Raw genomic sequence first — 16228 nt, 5'->3', positions numbered from 1 at the left:
CACCCTGCTGAAAAAGCAACAGGCAAGTGGCTGTTTCTCTGCCGTGGTCCTGATAGTCTTAACTCGCCCACCGTGTTCTCAGACATCCCCTTGGTGTGTGAAGGGATTTTAACCCAGCACAGCGGGCTCTGACAGCATCGTGGGACATTTCCAGAATCAATTGGAAAGGCACAGTAGCAGTGTTGGGTGTCCATGCATGGAAATATTCTTTCATTATCATCTTGGTTGATGGATAGTATCACCACTTAACAGTTGAGTAAATATTCATTTCATTTAGTCTGAAATTTACACGAAGGAAAGTTATTGTGTTTGCATACTTGGCTGTATAACGTCTAGATATGTGATAGTTACCTGAGTTGTTCAGGGCACTTGATAAATAATAAAAGAAATTTGGGTTTTTTTGCATCACAGTAAAGCCCATCTAGGGGCCAATGAATTTACTCTGAATTGAGGAGGAAGCATCGCCGGTGAGGTTGAGCAAGCAGGTTGGTGGCAGAACCTGGCAGGAGCTCCCTGGGCCAGGTTTGCAGTGTGTGGCCAAGTCCTCCCCTACCTAAGAAAAGAGTCGGTTTATTCTCAGACGCCAGCCCCTTGTCTCTAAGCCGGCCGTGTGTGGGCTTCCCAGGGTGGTCTTTCCTGAGTGAGAGACCTCTGCTTCTGCTTTTGCTCGTTTTCCTCATGTAAATACACAGTTAGGATGTTTTTAGCCATTGTCCAGTGTTTTCAAGAAGAATAATCAGCTTTCTGACTGAAGAAATCGAGAGGAGATGGTAACATTGGCCGTCCTTCTGGCCTAAAAGAACTGGAAGCAGAAGACCTGACTCCTTCCTGGGGGTTCAGCTGGTTTCCAACGTCGTTATGGCATCTGAACAGGCAGACGAAGGCTGTCCTTTCCTTTCCCCATGATTAATTCTTGTTTCCCCTGTCATTTGCCTCCTAAGTTCCTGGGTAAACTGGACAGTTGCTACCAAGTTGAAAAAAATCTTTCTAGGGATTTTTTTTTTTTTGAAAGATCAGCTGACGAAGTGGAGCGCTAATTGCTGGTTCGCTGGCCGTGCGGAACCATTTCTTGGGCTCTCCACTGTATCAGTGAATATTCTTGGGTCTTCCCTTGTGGCCAGTGCCACAGGGGAACGTTTTACAGCACCCTCCGTGTGTCCCTCGTCTCGGGTGTGAAGGTGGGTCTGTCTTCGCCCTCAGATGCTGGAGAATCAGATGGAGGTGCGGAAGAAGGAGATCGAAGAGCTCCAGAGCCAGGCGCAGGCCCTGAGCCAGGAGGGGAAGAGCACGGACGAGGTGGACAGCAAGCGCCTCACCGTGCAGACCAAGTTCATGGCGCTGCTGGAGCCCCTGAACGAGAGGAAGCAGAACCTGCTGGCCTCCAGAGAGATCCATCAGTTCAACAGGGACGTGGAGGACGAGATCGTGAGTACCTCCCTGCCTGGCCAGCCTGGGCCCGACCCACCTTGGTCATGTCAGTGGGCTGAGCCGTCCCAGCCCTGTTCTGTGTATCCACACAAAATGTAACTCTGTTCTTCTGTCGGGTTTTCTAAGCATAACTCAAGGGTTTAATGCCCCTCGAATGGTAGTTTTTTTTTTTTTTTGCAGTACACGGGCCTCTCACTGTCGCGGCCTCTCCCGTTGCGGAGCACAGGCTCCGGACGCGCAGGCTCAGCGGCCATGGCTCACGGGCCCAGCCGCTTCGTGGCATGTGGGATCCTCCCCGACCGGGGCACGAACCCGCGTCCCCTGCATCGGCAGGCGGACTCTCAACCACTGCGCCACCAGGGAAGCCCCGAACGGTAGTTTTAAAAGCAAACAATGAGGACTCACGGGGAGTCCGGTATTGAGGATGAAGTAAGGCCTGGAAGACTGGCCCGTGCCCTGTATCGGAGAAGAAGGGCAGGCTCCCCAGGCCACCCTTCCCAGTGGGATTCTTTTTCTTTTTCTAAATTGTATTAAAGTATAGTTGATTTGTAATGTTGTGTTAATTTCCGCTGTACAGCAGAGTGACTCAGTTATACTTTTTCATATTCTTTTCCATTACGGCGTATCACAGGATATTGAATATGGTTCACTGTGCTGTACAGTAGGACCTTGTCGTTTATCCCCCAGTGGGGTTGAATACACTTCCTCTCTCACGCCGGCCTCCCTGCTCTCCCCTCCTGCCTTCGTTTGCATCAAATATTTGTTCTCTTTGAGTGGCCCTGACCACCTCTTTACACTTCCTTCCAGTTGTGGGTTGGAGAGAGGATGCCTTTGGCAACTTCCACGGATCACGGCCACAACCTCCAGACCGTGCAGCTGTTAATAAAGAAAAATCAGGTAAGCGTGTCTGCCGGGGCTGGCTCCTCCTGGTGAATCGGCGCCACGCTGCAAGGCGGTGAGCAGGGGAGCTCTGAGGGCTGGCAGCTTCTCCTCGGCCCCCGAGGCGCGGCACAAGCAGCGAGCTGCCAGGGCTTAGTGAGCCTCCGGCGTGTATGCCCTGCTCCCACAGACCCTGCAGAAGGAGATCCAGGGCCACCAGCCCCGCATCGACGACATCTTTGAGAGGAGCCAGAACATCGTCACGGACAGCAGCCTCAACGCCGAGGCCATCCGGCAGAGGCTGGCCGACCTGAAGCAGCTGTGGGGCCTCCTCATCGAGGAGACGGAGAAGCGGCACCGGCGGCTGGAGGAGGCGCACAAGGCCCAGCAGTACTACTTTGACGCGGCCGAGGCCGAGGCGTGGATGAGCGAGCAGGAGCTGTACATGATGTCCGAGGAGAAGGCCAAGGTGAGGCAGGGAGGCCGGGCCCCCTCCCACCAGCCCTGCCGCCCGAGAGCCTCAGACGCAGAGCCTGAGCTTGTGCACCACCGGGGGCGACGTCCTTGTGAAACGTTTCGTTGTCGCCTCGGTCGTGGGGGCAGCGTGGTGCATACTGGTGGCTGGAACCTGGCCCTTTGCCCCTCGACGCAGAATTTTCTTGTCTGAATCCCAGTATTGTCGTTAAGACCGGATTCGTCATGCCCTCCGCTTTTTTAAATAGAAATTTGCCGAAGTCTGCCTTTTACAGTATATACTAGATGCTTTAGTTTTGAGACCGTCTAGCAGCATTTGAAGGTATTCTCACCAGGTTGCTGTTATCTACATCTGTTAGACCGTGGAGAGGTCTTCAGCCAGCCAGGATACACTTGGTTTGCCTGGGCTTTACCTCATACTTCAGCAGGTCCTCGTCACCCTGCGTCATCCTGCGTCATCCTCATGTCCGTCTTTCAGAGGCTCCCACAGTCCAGTCCACATTGAAGCTCGTGGAGCGCTCCGTATCCCAGCGCCCATGTCACACCTGTGGCTTTTTTTCCTTTCTGCCAAGTCTTCCTCCTGCCACACCACGCAGTCAGCCGGCCCCTCTTGCAGGGGCTTTGGGTCAAGGGGCGGGGGGACGGCTGTGGTTGTGACGGCTGCCTCTCTAAGCAGGATGAGCAGAGCGCCGTCTCCATGTTGAAGAAGCACCAGATTCTGGAACAAGCCGTGGAGGACTACGCGGACACGGTGCATCAGCTCTCCAAGACCAGCCGGGCCCTGGTGGCCGACAGCCATCCCGAAAGGTGAGTGCTGTTCCGCGAAGATGAGACTGGCTTCTCAGTCCCTCCCCAGTCAGGGCCTCTCGTTCGAGTAACTGGTAATGTAGATCTTTGGGAAGCATTTTTACAACAGACCCAGTAGGCCTGTGCTGAATAGGAAGGGTGAACGGTTACATTATAGGAGCTCACTCTTGCGGGTATCTCCTGCTGGCCAAGCCCTATTGAGAGAAGATTATTGGTGTCATGCGTCAGAAGTACCGATTGACTTGCATGGATATACAGGTGATAAAAGCACCTAGCCTTGGGTTTAAAAAGTCACCCAGTTTAGGAAAGTAATTACTAGTTTTAATAGAGCAATGGATAAGGGTACTTGGGCCTGTAAATTAAAAGGGCCACCGAGAGAAGAAAATGATGCCGCCTCTGAACTCTTATACCTTGAGTCTTGAGAATGCCTCAGGAATAAGAAAAGGGAGTGTGTGGTACTCCTGCACTGTTACATACCAGGCTTACATGCTCACTTCAGTGGCTTTCTCTGGAACTGCCTGTTACGGCTCAGACAGACAAGAATCGGCTTTGTGCATTAACCAAGGCAAGTTGGAGATGAGGTCAGTGGCTGGGTTGGTACAGGGGGTCCTTCAGGGCTTCGTGATCAGGACTCCCAGGAAAGTGGCCTTCCTCATCTCCCAAGGACAGGCATCAATAAGTCCTTGTCTGACTGCTTTCATGCTGGAAGACTGTCATTCTGGGAGAAGTTGGAGGGAGGGGGATGGATGCTGCACCCCCAGGACCCAGGAAATGGGAGAAGCAGGGCGCACCCTCCTGGCAGAGAAGAGCATGCAGCCCAGAGAAGGTCAAGGTGTGTGCAGATGGGGGTGTTACCTGTCCCTTCGACAGTATGGCACCTGAGAACAGATCCTGGGTTAACTTCTAATATCAGAGGAAGTCCTGGCATACGGAGCCAGCAGTGCAGAGCGTTTCGATTTCTCTCCCCTCCCTCCGTCATCACACAGGCCAGGATGGCCTTTGTCCTCAATCACTGTGTTTTGTTACACGTTGGCTCTTCATTACTTGAGGTCAAAGTTCAGAGTTTTATTTTTTAGGCTAAATAGGTTAACTTTGAAGTTTCCTTTGAGAAGTGTTGTAGGACGTGATCTCTTGGCATTTCCCCTTGTTTACTGGCTCCCTGAAGAACATGTCCCCCTCGTCTCGCCCCCCACACCCCGCCCCGCAGTGAGCGCATCAGCATGCGGCAGTCCAAGGTGGACAAGCTGTACGCGGGCCTCAAGGACCTGGCCGAGGAGAGGAGAGGCAAGCTGGACGAGAGGCACAGGCTGTTCCAGCTCAACCGGGAGGTCGATGACCTGGAGCAGTGGATCGCCGAGAGGGAGGTGGTCGCAGGGTCGCACGAGCTGGGGCAGGACTACGAGCACGTCACGGCAAGTACCGCGGGTGGGGCCCAGGTGGCCGCGCGGCGCACGCGGGCTGCGGAAGGCCCCTTGCGCGCCTTGTCTGCGAGCAGAGAACGCACCCCAGACTCGAGCCAGAGATGGCGGGGTTTCGTTTCAACTTGAGACTTTGGTCACCGGGCGACTTGGGGGTTGTTGAACTTCTCTGCCGTGCCCTGTCCTCCTCTGGTCAGAGGAGATGGAGCCCGGGCCTTACTCGGCGGCAGTGAGCAAGGAGGAAGGCTGATTGATAAAGAGGCTTTGGAGCTGAGATCTGTTAAGTCAGGCATTTCTCTCCAAAGGACGTTCGCGTGATCAAGAAATAAAGTGTTCACGGTAGTCTCACTGATTTCTTGGTGCGCATCCCTGTTTCAGATGCTACAAGAACGATTCCGGGAATTCGCCCGGGACACAGGGAACATTGGGCAGGAGCGCGTGGACACGGTCAATCACATGGCAGATGAACTCATCAACTCTGGACACTCGGATGCCGCCACCATCGCCGAGTGGAAGGACGGGCTCAACGAAGCCTGGGCTGACCTCCTGGAGCTCATCGACACGAGGACGCAGATCCTCGCCGCCTCCTATGAACTGCACAAGTTTTACCATGATGCCAAGGAGATCTTTGGGCGCATCCAGGACAAGCACAAGAAACTCCCCGAGGAGCTCGGGAGAGATCAGAACACAGTGGAGACCTTACAGAGGATGCACACCACGTTTGAGCACGACATCCAGGCTCTGGGCACTCAGGTGGGTGAGGCGCTGCCCAGCGGTGGTGGGAGGGCTTCTTTCCATACAGTGTCTCTCGGAGCATCTCTCTCCATTCCTTGGCTCCGCAAAACATGCCTCGAAGAATTGCCCAAATCAAACAGACGTGCGTGTGCACACACACGTATCACACACACTGTTGTAACGCTCCATCTGGGAGAACTTACCAGTCCGTAACATTCTCAGTGTGCCACATTTTGCAGACACTGTTGGATGAACAGTACTTATGATTAAAATAAACAACCCAGACACATACACAGACATTTACAAGTTTTAGGCCTTCTCAGCAAGAATTTGAATTATGCTGGCATATCCATCCGGAATAATTTCCAAAATGATACCTCGTTATTTTCCGTCAGCCAGAGTCTGAGTTATGTACTGGAGAAGAGAGAAAACAAGATTCTAACGTTTTACTATGCCCGCTCCTCCCCTCCCCGCTATGAGGTGGTTAACACTAAGGCTTTGTTTAAGAGCTGCCTGGCAAAGTGATAACAATATAACAGTCACGATCTGTAGTATAATCACTCTCTAATTCACACTCTCATTCCTGCACCGTTTACTGCTTAGTCTTATGCCTATTAGATGAAACATAAATTGTATCTGTCTTTTCCCTTAAATTTCAAGATCTTAGAGACGAAGTCCGTTTTCTTAAACGTATCAGCTCTCAGGATATCAGGAGGTTTGTTTTTACCTTTTAGAAGCACGTCAGTGATCTACTGCAGGGGTTGGCAGACTTCTGTAGAAGCCCAGTCAGTACAGATTTTTGGTTTTGTGGGACATACAGTCCGTTACAACTGCTCATCTCCGCCATCGTAGCACAAAGCAGCCACGGACAATCCGAAAGGGAAGGGTGTGGCTGTGTGCCAGCAAAGCTTCATAAAAACAGGGAGCCCAGATTTGCCGTGGACCCGCCCCTGATCTAGCGTGCCAGCCTTCTTTGGTGTGCTTTGGGGTTTGTTCTGTGGAAGGACCACCTTTACTGCTGCTGTTGTTTTCCCCTTAATTTGCCCCTTCTGAAAGCAAAGGTAGGTCCCAGCTGGGGCTCCATTCACATTAAGTGGCTTCCCCTTTTCCATCCTTGGAGGTAGAAGGTGTGGAGGGAATATGTAAGAGATTTGTGGAGTGGCTGAGGGTCTGCATCAGGCAGAATTTAAAAGCGCCCCCCATGCATTGCACGGGTTTCCAGCCTTTCCTTCACGGCTGGCGGATTCTCCATTCCAAAGCTTGTCAGCTTCCTGTTCAGTGGTTCTCACTGCGTGTAAGGTCCTGGAGCAGCACCACGTGAGCGCGTAAGGATCCTGAACCATGCAGTCTGACGTGTACGTGCACTTAGAGCACGGCCACCAGAGAAGGGCCGACCCTGGCTTGAATTGAGCCTGTCACGCTGTATCGCTGCAAGTTTTAATTTCCTTCCTAAGCTTCGGTTCCCTAATGCTTTAAGGATTGCAGTGTGTATTGTTACAGCTTTTAAAAAGCTTGAGAGAACTTCTGGAATGCCTGGAAGCCTTATTAGCTGCAGGCCTTTCCTCTGCACCTGTAAAATCATTTACTTTTACAACTTCAGGAGACTCCAGAGATGGTAGAGTTGCTCCTTCGGTTTTTTGTTGTTGTTGTTGTTGTTGTTTTTCATTAAACCCCTTCACTTTGTGAGGCTCAGAGAGGTGCAGGAGAGCCCACTGAGAGTCCAGGAACATCCAGGGCAGGAATCTGTTCCGTCAAGCCTGATAGTCTGCACCTCACCATACCCGCTGGGCCAGGCCATTTCAGCCACAAAAGTATGCATGCCCCTCCTGCAGTTAGAGCAGAAGGGAGGGCTCTCGGTGCAGGCTCCAGAAGCCGATGGCGTTTCCTCCTTGGCTGCTTTACTCTTAATGCCAGCCTGACCCGCCACCATCCTCCATTCAGTGCGGGAACAGTGGACATGAGGGAACCTGATGATGGTCTGCAGTGACTCCTCAAAGCAGTAGTTAATTCTAGCGGGAATTTCTGCTTTCGCTCTCCTCGTCTACCTTGTTTGTTGTTGTGAGAACAAATTAAAAACAGCTAGAGGCCCAGGAAACTTTTTTTTTTTTTTAACTTGTTTGGAAAGATTTGGTTAGTCATATAGGAGATAAGCTTTTCAAATAATTTCCTAGGACCTTGCTTATTGTCATTTGAGTTAATACCTGAGCCATACTTAAAGAGTGTTTCCAAAAGTCTCTTAGGATATGGAAATCAAATCACCAGGGAAACCAAACCCCATTGATTTCTTCTTTGCATCTCTTGCAGAAATCTGTTTTCCTTACCTACCACCACCTAGAGCCTTTCGAGTGATCGGGGTCGGTACACCTCCCCGCAAGCCCCAGTGTCCATCCCCCCCGCCGTGATGTTTCTCCACGTAACTCCCCTCACGGACATCTGAAGGCTGCTATCGTTCAGGATGTCTGTTGTCTTCCGACTTTGATCAGTAAATGAAGATTGAGTGTGTGCTCCCCATACACGTATATTTTAAATTAGATGTTGTGCACGAGTATGGCATTACTAATACGTACTTTATATAAAACATAAGAGAAGGAAATTTTTGAATACAAAATAAGCCACGGTTATTAGTTTCTCTCGTAAAGGTGTATCTGCCCTCCACCGCCACCCTCGCCCCCAACAAAAGGGTGAAAGCCTTTTCTTGTTTTTTTTCCCCCTTTTTACACAGAAAGTATTGATATCATGTACACTCTCTGTGCTTTGCCTTCTCTACATAGCCTTCATCTTGGAGTACTTCTCACATGAGTACACAGAGCCCTTCCGCATTCTTTTTCATGACTGCATGGGAGCCTCCTATATGAATGTGCCATTGTAATTTAACCAGTCCCTCATGGACGAACAGATACTTTATATTCCGTCTTCTGCATTTACAGGCATTGGTGCAATAAATAACCTTATGTGTATTTCATTTCCTAAAAGTGCAAGCGTATATGTAGGATAAATTCCCCAAAGTGGAATCATGAAATCAAAAGGCACACACGCATTTATAAGTTTGGTGGGTACTGCCTGCGTCCTCTGCAGGAGCTGTAACCTTTTGTCCCATCAGCAGTGAATCAGCCCACTGACATACATACATCATCAAGCTTGAATTTTTGCCAACTAGGAGATGACACATTACAGTATCTCCATGTAGCATATTTTCATAAGGCTCCTTGGCATTTCTTGTTCTCCAGAGTTTTTATTGAAGTGTGGCTGGTTAAGATTTTCCCTTCTTTGGCATCAGCATTTTCAACTGCATTAAATGCTGCTTTTTTGCTTTTCACGTTGGAATGTGCCGCAGTGGGAGCTCTTACAGGTGATGCGTATATTGTTTTCAGCAGCAACATCACGTAGCTAATGGAAAAGGTGTTTCAAAATGAGTTCTTGATGGCAGTTTCTCATTCCTGATTTAAAAAAAAAAACACCGTCTGTACCATGCAGGAGCAGATTAGGTGTTTATCCTTTACTGTGTCTGGGTGCATACCGTGTGTACCTTTCCCGACCAGGGCTCCCATCAGCGCGAAGGCAGAGTAGCGTGCAGAGGGGGAGTGGGAGGCCGGGTGGTGGCGCAGAGGCCCAGCTCTGACCCGTCTCGTCTCCTGGCGGCTTCACAGGTGAGACAGCTGCAGGAGGATGCAGCCCGCCTCCAGGCCGCCTATGCGGGCGACAAGGCCGAGGACATCCAGAAGCGGGAGAACGAGGTCCTGGAAGCCTGGAAGGCCCTGCTGGACGCCTGCGAGGGCCGCAGGGTGCGGCTGGTGGACACGGGGGACAAGTTCCGCTTCTTCAGCATGGTGCGTGACCTCATGCTGTGGATGGAGGATGTCATCCGGCAGATCGAAGCCCAGGAGAAGCCACGGTAATGCTGCCAGCCTCCCGGCTGGGCCCTGCCCCAGAGCTTCGAGGCCAGAGCGGGGGTGGGGAGGGGTCTTGAGGAGAGCCGCTTGTCTCCTGCACACGGTTGTCAGGGAACGAGGGGCCCGGTGTAGTCGAGCCCTGTGGAGCCATCCCCATTTCTCCCCGACCCTGTCCCCCTGGGTCCACGCTCACCCAGGCCCTCCTGCTCTCATCTGTGGGCCTCCGTGCCTCAAAGCAGCCACATACCTGGGACCGGGCTGGCTCTACCTCACCGCTGGAATGAGATGGCTTTTCTGAGTTCTTTTTCTATGTCTGTCGGATCAAAAAGCACTCCATCCCTCTTCAGACACATGACCAAAGGTGCCTCTTACACTCAGCATCTGCTTTAACGGTGTCTCGGGATTCGTATTTAGTATTTGTTCTGTGTCTTCTCTTTGGCCATGTTTCATGCAAGGCGGTGAAGAGGAGCTAGTGGGTGTACAAGCAGGGACACAGGCAGCCTCCTGTTCACCCCTGCTGGCTCCAGCCCTCACTGTACCTGAGAGATGGGCTGTGCTCCAAAAGAAGAAATACGGTTATCACATACATGAAGCAGTTGTGTTTCCTTAGGTCAGGACTCTCCAGTCAGTCGGTTTTGATGGATGAGAGGTTCTCACGGCTCTGCCAGTCGCTGATTGCTTGGCTGGTTCCTGCTCTGTGTGTCTTCATGTCTAAATAAGGAGACGGTATTTGCTGCTCTTTAAAACACACATGTCCTGAACCTTCGGCAGCTAACTCACTGGGGTACAACTGGGGACACCTGTGACTGCCTCTGTACCTTCTTGAAGAGTCTGAGGTGCATTTCAGAGTAAAAGATTGAACAGAGATCCAGTGGTTTTTCTGGTCCCCACCTAGAAAAATCGTTTCAGCGCACACACAAAAATAAAAGTAGCCTTATTCTCAGTGTTAGGTTGTGAAGCTGTGCCTGAGTTACACCATCGTTGCGCTGCAGCTCAGCAACCCAGCCTGCGCTCAGACTGTGAATCAGATACTGTGCCGCCAGTTTCCTTCAAATTAATTACGTGTTTTGAAACCTACACGATCGTTTGAAAAGCTTGGTCTCCTAAAGGAAGTATTATTTGTATAATTTTAGGGATGTGTCCTCTGTGGAGCTATTAATGAATAACCATCAAGGTATCAAAGCAGAAATCGATGCTCGTAATGACAGTTTCACGACCTGCATTGAACTTGGGAAGTCGCTGCTGGCGAGGAAGCACTACGCGTCAGAGGAGGTTAGGATGCCGCTTACGCTTTGGGGCCCCTGGGGCGAGCGCAGCTGGTGTTCAGATGTAAAGTGACTCCCTCTTGTGAGCGTGTGTGTACGTGTGTGGGGGCATATATAGACACTCACGCAGAGAAATCTATGCTTACATTCACACCCACGTACGCACACACTTGCATGTGTTTCAGAGCTCCTTGCTTCTTTCCTGTATGTGTAGAATAAGACAGGCAAGTCTCTAGGTGTAGAGCCAATCAATCCATGGCACAGAAGACAATATTTGAGGGCCTCTGGTCGAGGGTTCGTCTTCTCTCACCTCCTCCATCAGTTCTAGAAGGTGTCACCCCTTCTCTGTCACCTGTGCCCTAGATCTGTTTGCTCTTTAGTGGATGGTTGCTAAGTCGAGTTGGGATGCTGGTGACACAGAGGGGAGTGGTTATCAGTGTGAGGCCTCCGAGAACTCAGGGCTTTGCCCCTCTCGCCGCCCCCCGCTCTTGACTTGAGTGTGTTCGCCACAGGGAGCCCCGGAGTCTGGAGGGGGCTCAGTGCATTGTTGGCCTCCTCACGACAGAGCAGCTTTGGGTGGAGCCCGGCCTTCTTCCTCTCAGCCCCTTCTGGAAGGAGCGTCGCCATGCTTTTCTCTCCTCTCCCAGGACGCAGATAGACTGAGCAGTCCTTAGATCTTTCCTGCCTTAGTGGTGGTCTCTACATAAAAAGTGTTGGGCTTCCCTGGTGGCGCAGTGGTTGAGAGTCCACCTGCCGATGCAGCGGACACGGGTTCGTGCCCCGGTCTGGGAGGATCCCACATGCCGCGGAGCGGCTGGGCCCGTGGGCCATGGCCGCTGGGGCCTGCGCGTCCGGAGCCTGTGCTCCGCAACGGGAGAGGCCACAACAGTGAGAGGCTCGCGTACCGCAAAAAAAAAAAAAGTGTTTTTCTTACATGAAGCGGCCCATCACGGGTCAGACTAGGAGGATGTGATCTACTCTATTAAGATGTCCTTGGGGTCCTCTTTTCTCACAGATCAAGGAGAAGTTACTGCAGTTGACGGAAAAGAGGAAAGAAATGATTGACAAGTGGGAAGACCGATGGGAATGGTTAAGACTGAGTAAGGATGTACCTAATCTCTGTTCTTTCTGGGTCCCCACTGAAAGCAAGCCAGTTTATTTACCTGCTTTAATTGATTTGATATGATGTTCTCTCTTAATGATTTTTGGAGTCTTTCTGAATGCTGCTTTTTTAATATCCTGTTTCACCATTTCATGCTAATAAGTATTTTTAAGTAGTTCCCTGTGCCATATTCATTATCTTTCATCTCATGATTGGCCTCAGTGTTGTGAGTGGGGTCTGAGTGTGTAGGAACAGTATGGGGACGACAGGATGTGGCATCCCCCTGGGAGAGTACAGACAGGAGCCCCTTCTCCTCCAGTTATCTTTAAGGAGAATTTACTGTGGAGTCAAGAAGGTGGAAAGTTGGCTTGTTAGGTCTTACGAAAGCTCACAACGATAACGATTTTGCAGTGAACCGGGCATTATTCTAAGTGTTTTATATGTGTTTCTTCATTGACTTCCCACAGTAACCCTCTGAGGTAGATCCTATTTTTAATCTCATTTTGTAAAGGAATGTGTGAGCTAACACAGAGTCCATAACATACAGTGTCGGGAAGAGCATTTATGATTGGTATGAACTGCAGAGGTAGCCCAACTGCCGCATTATTTACCGTACTTTGCCATTCTGTGTTTGGGGCTCTGGGCTCTGTCCTTATATTACATTATAACCTTATTCTCAGGCACCAGGAGTGCTTTCTAGAAGCAGAATCCAAGGGGCCTTTTCTGAAAGTTGTATAAGAGACCTAGTGGGGCCATCTCAATTCTTTTGAGAAAGAAATCCCACTTTTGATCATTCTTTGGATGAGGGTTTGGTCTGTAAATTTTGCCAGCCCCCAGGGCAGGTTCAGTTCAGTTCAGTTCAGCAAAACCCATTACCCTCCATTTTGAGAAAGAAATCCCACTTTTGATCATTCTTTGGATGAGGGTTTGGTCTGTAAATTTTGCCAGCCCCCAGGGCAGGTTCAGTTCAGTTCAGTTCAGCAAAACCCAGATTACCCTCCACTGTGAGCTAGGCGCCAGGTTGCATGCTGGGCATTCCTGATGAGGTGACAAGTTTCTCGAGCAGTGGGGGCATCTCCTTGTGCTGTGTTGGAGGCCACCAGGGTGACACCAGTGCTGCCCGCAGTCATCTTCTTACCTGAATGACCCCAACCTTTGCTGCTTAAGGTATAATGAAAATGCCAGCCACAGCGCAGGCAGAGCTGAGGTCCGGCCGCCGCCTTCTCACAGCTGCAGTGGGTGGAGGTCATGCTGCGTTTCCTCACTTGTGGAGGGACAGAATGAATAAAGCAGAAGCCTTAGCCCATACTGTCCCTGCTTTCCTTACTGCTTCCAGATCCTTCCCTGCCTCTCAGCCCCCCAAAGTAAAACATGGCACTTCCACCCCAGAAAGGGTGATTGGTGGATGGGCTGTCCCATCAGAGTAATCTGGTTATATGTAAATTGTGAATTCTTCAGGGCTCTGAGGCTTACCTCACTGAAGTAGGGCTGAGTGAGCAGAGCATACCTCCTGGCCCTGCATGGCCGTATAGTAGCCACGGCCCACATGGGGCTCTTCAGAACTTGCAACATAACATGCCTGGTCGAAATTAAGATGTGCTCCGAGTATAAAATACATGTCGGGTTCCAAAGACAGAAGAAAAAAAAGATGTAACACAGCTCAGTTAATTTTTATACTGATTACGTGTTGAAATAACAGCTATATCAGGTTGTCTAAAATATGCATTTGAAATCAACTTCACCTGTTTTTAATGTGGCTGCTGGGAAGGTTAAAGCTGTACACGTGCGGCTCACATGACCTTTATGGGGACTCCGCAGATCTAGACTAGACTGTAAGCCGGTTGTGCCGGCAGCTGCCAGCAGAGGGCAGCACCTCCCTGAGCTCCCGAGTCACCCTGCCCCCACACTCACTCTTGGCTCCCTGTGCAGTCTTGGAGGTCCATCAGTTCTCAAGGGACGCCAGTGTGGCCGAGGCCTGGCTGCTCGGACAGGAGCCCTACCTGTCCAGCCGAGAAATAGGCCAGAGCGTGGACGAGGTGGAGAAGCTCATCAAGCGCCACGAGGCTTTTGAAAAGTCTGCAGCGACCTGGGACGAGAGGTTCTCCGCCCTGGAAAGGCTGACGACAGTAAGTGGGCCCTGGGAGCCGGGGTGCTCTGCCGTGGTTCCCGTGGGCAGCCTCTCCTTCCTGCTCACCTCCTAGGCTAGGGAGCTCAGGTCATCGCTCTGATTTTAAAAGCAGTAAGGATCTTCCTGGAGTTGGTGTTTCTCTTGGTACAGAACGTGGGGAGATGGTCCGGGGCTCCTGCCCCCTCAACCACTTCCTGGGCACCTAGGTCTGTGGTCACTTCCTGTCTGAGAATTGATCGATTGGGATTTGCTTTTCTCTTTTGATCTGCTTTTCTTCCTGTACCTCATAGAAGCCGTGGTTTCTAGGGAGCATAGCCTTACAGTTTTCTTCCGATTTCAGGACTAGAATTCCCGTCAAGCACTAGTAGCTCGATCTTAGACCACTGAAAACTCTCCCCAGTCCTGATGATCTCTTCTGCCAAAATAAAGGCCTCAGAACAGGCCTTGCTCAACTGGTGTTTTCTCTCCCGAGACACTTGCACTCCTGGTGGAAAGCTGATTCTTTATGGTGTGCTTCCCGATTTCTACAGTCGTGGGCATCTAAAATGTACCTGTACACATGTGTGTTAAAACGGAATACTTTGGGTACACGCATACATTGCTCATGAAATGGCTTAGTTCCAGTTAGTCTATTTCCTGGCTTTGTTTTTAACGTGTTATTGGGGTTTGGCTGAACCTGAATCCCTGCTGCAGCACAAGCCTCTGTGGGAATCATTGCAGCTCTAACTCAGTGGTGTTGGTCTGACCTCTGATGAGAAGTCCAGCATGGACCCTCATGCTCAGGTGCTTTCTTCCTCAGCAAAGTTGAGAGCTGCAGAGTTCATTTAGAAACTAAACCCGATATCCCAGGGGCACACACAACTCGCAGGGCTTCTGCCATCCCGTAGAACGGATCTGTTTCATCACTCAGACCTCTGTTTCCTGTGGTTCTGGGTTGTAGCTGCAGTTCCTATGACCTTAACGAGATTTTGCTTAGGACGTCAGAGCTTCTGGTTGCCCCGCGTGATCCAGCGTAGACCACTCAGATGGGAGGGTTTCCTGGAGCCCTCTCCTTAAAAGAGGCAGAGTTTGGGGTTCTGCCACACATCAGCGTGTTCTCCCTCAGTTGGAGCTACTGGAAGTGCGCAGACAGCAAGAGGAAGAGGAGAGGAAGAGGCGGCCGCCTTCTCCTGAGCCGAGCTCGAAGGTTTCCGAGGAGACCGAGTCCCAGCAGCAGTGGTGAGTCACGGGCAGCCCGCCCACTTTAGTCTCAGCTTCAGTGACAAGAGAGGTTTAGGGAGCACACTTTCTAAGCCCGTGCTGATGTGCCCTTCCTGTTAGTTAGTCACTTCTGAAGACTACTGAGACTCCGTACGGTCACCCCCGGGTAACATTTGAGGAGAGTGACTTGTCCACAGTCACACTGCAATGTTGGCAGCGGGAGTGGAATGTCGACAGCAACCATCTCTGCTGTGCACACGTGTATGTGCACACACACACACACACACACACACACACACACACACACTTAGAATTTCCACATGAGTAAATGGATGGAGTGAACTACCCAGATTTCAGGCCAGTGATTGTGTGGTGATGCTTTCTGAAAGTTCTGGGGGACTTTCACACGAAGGGCAGAAATTACTCTCTGTTTCTGAAAGGCTGATTATTTTGCTGGGGTCCAAGCTCCATGACAACCCTGAATGCCACCTTTATGGGCAGGGATGCCTGTGGTCTTACTCTCTCTATCTAGAGTCAATTTGAAACACTTAAAAGAGTTTTTAGAAGGAAATCACGTCATGTGAAAGAGGGCTGCATATGTTTTCCTGAGAGAAGAGCTCTAATAAAGTTGACTTGTGTTCTCCCCCGTCTTCTCTCTCTCCTCTTCTTTTCTCCCCCTCTCCCCTCCCTCCTTCCCCCCTTTCCTCCTCTTCTCTCCTCTGTCTTCTTTCTCCCCCTTCCCCAACAGGGATGCTTCAAAAGGAGAACAAGTTTCCCAGAATGGTTTGCCGGCTGAACAGGGATCTCCACGGGTTAGTTACCGCTCTCAAACCTACCAAAACTACAAAAACTTTAATAGCAGACGGACAGCCAGTGACCAGCCGTGGTCTGGACTGTGAAGT

At 50.9% G+C, this 16228-nt stretch overlaps 1 protein-coding gene across 2 annotated transcripts in view; it reads left to right on the top strand.

The window, feature by feature from the left end:
• Positions 1-16228, top strand: part of SPTBN1 (spectrin beta, non-erythrocytic 1) — a 202211-nt gene that overhangs the window by 175551 nt on the left and 10432 nt on the right. The window contains exons 20-32 of one of the 2 annotated variants that reach the window (XM_007465683.1): positions 1-22; positions 1201-1425; positions 2236-2325; positions 2498-2776; positions 3458-3588; positions 4796-5000; positions 5385-5759; positions 9389-9633; positions 10765-10903; positions 11912-11996; positions 13928-14124; positions 15232-15344; positions 16075-16138. The exon at positions 1-22 is cut by the window's left edge and continues 248 nt beyond it. In XM_007465683.1, the coding sequence (XP_007465745.1) occupies positions 1-22; positions 1201-1425; positions 2236-2325; positions 2498-2776; positions 3458-3588; positions 4796-5000; positions 5385-5759; positions 9389-9633; positions 10765-10903; positions 11912-11996; positions 13928-14124; positions 15232-15344; positions 16075-16138 (2170 nt within the window). Of the gene's footprint in view, positions 23-1200; positions 1426-2235; positions 2326-2497; positions 2777-3457; positions 3589-4795; positions 5001-5384; positions 5760-9388; positions 9634-10764; positions 10904-11911; positions 11997-13927; positions 14125-15231; positions 15345-16074 lie in introns of both variants that reach the window. The other variant, XM_007465684.1, reaches the window with a different exon arrangement.

Source organism: Lipotes vexillifer, unplaced genomic scaffold, assembly GCF_000442215.2.
Source record: "Lipotes vexillifer unplaced genomic scaffold, Lipotes_vexillifer_v1.1 scaffold77, whole genome shotgun sequence".
Classification (NCBI taxonomy): domain Eukaryota; kingdom Metazoa; phylum Chordata; class Mammalia; order Artiodactyla; family Lipotidae; genus Lipotes; species Lipotes vexillifer.
The sequence above is the reverse complement of the archived record's forward strand: the minus strand, read 5'-3'. Positions and strand labels throughout refer to the sequence as shown.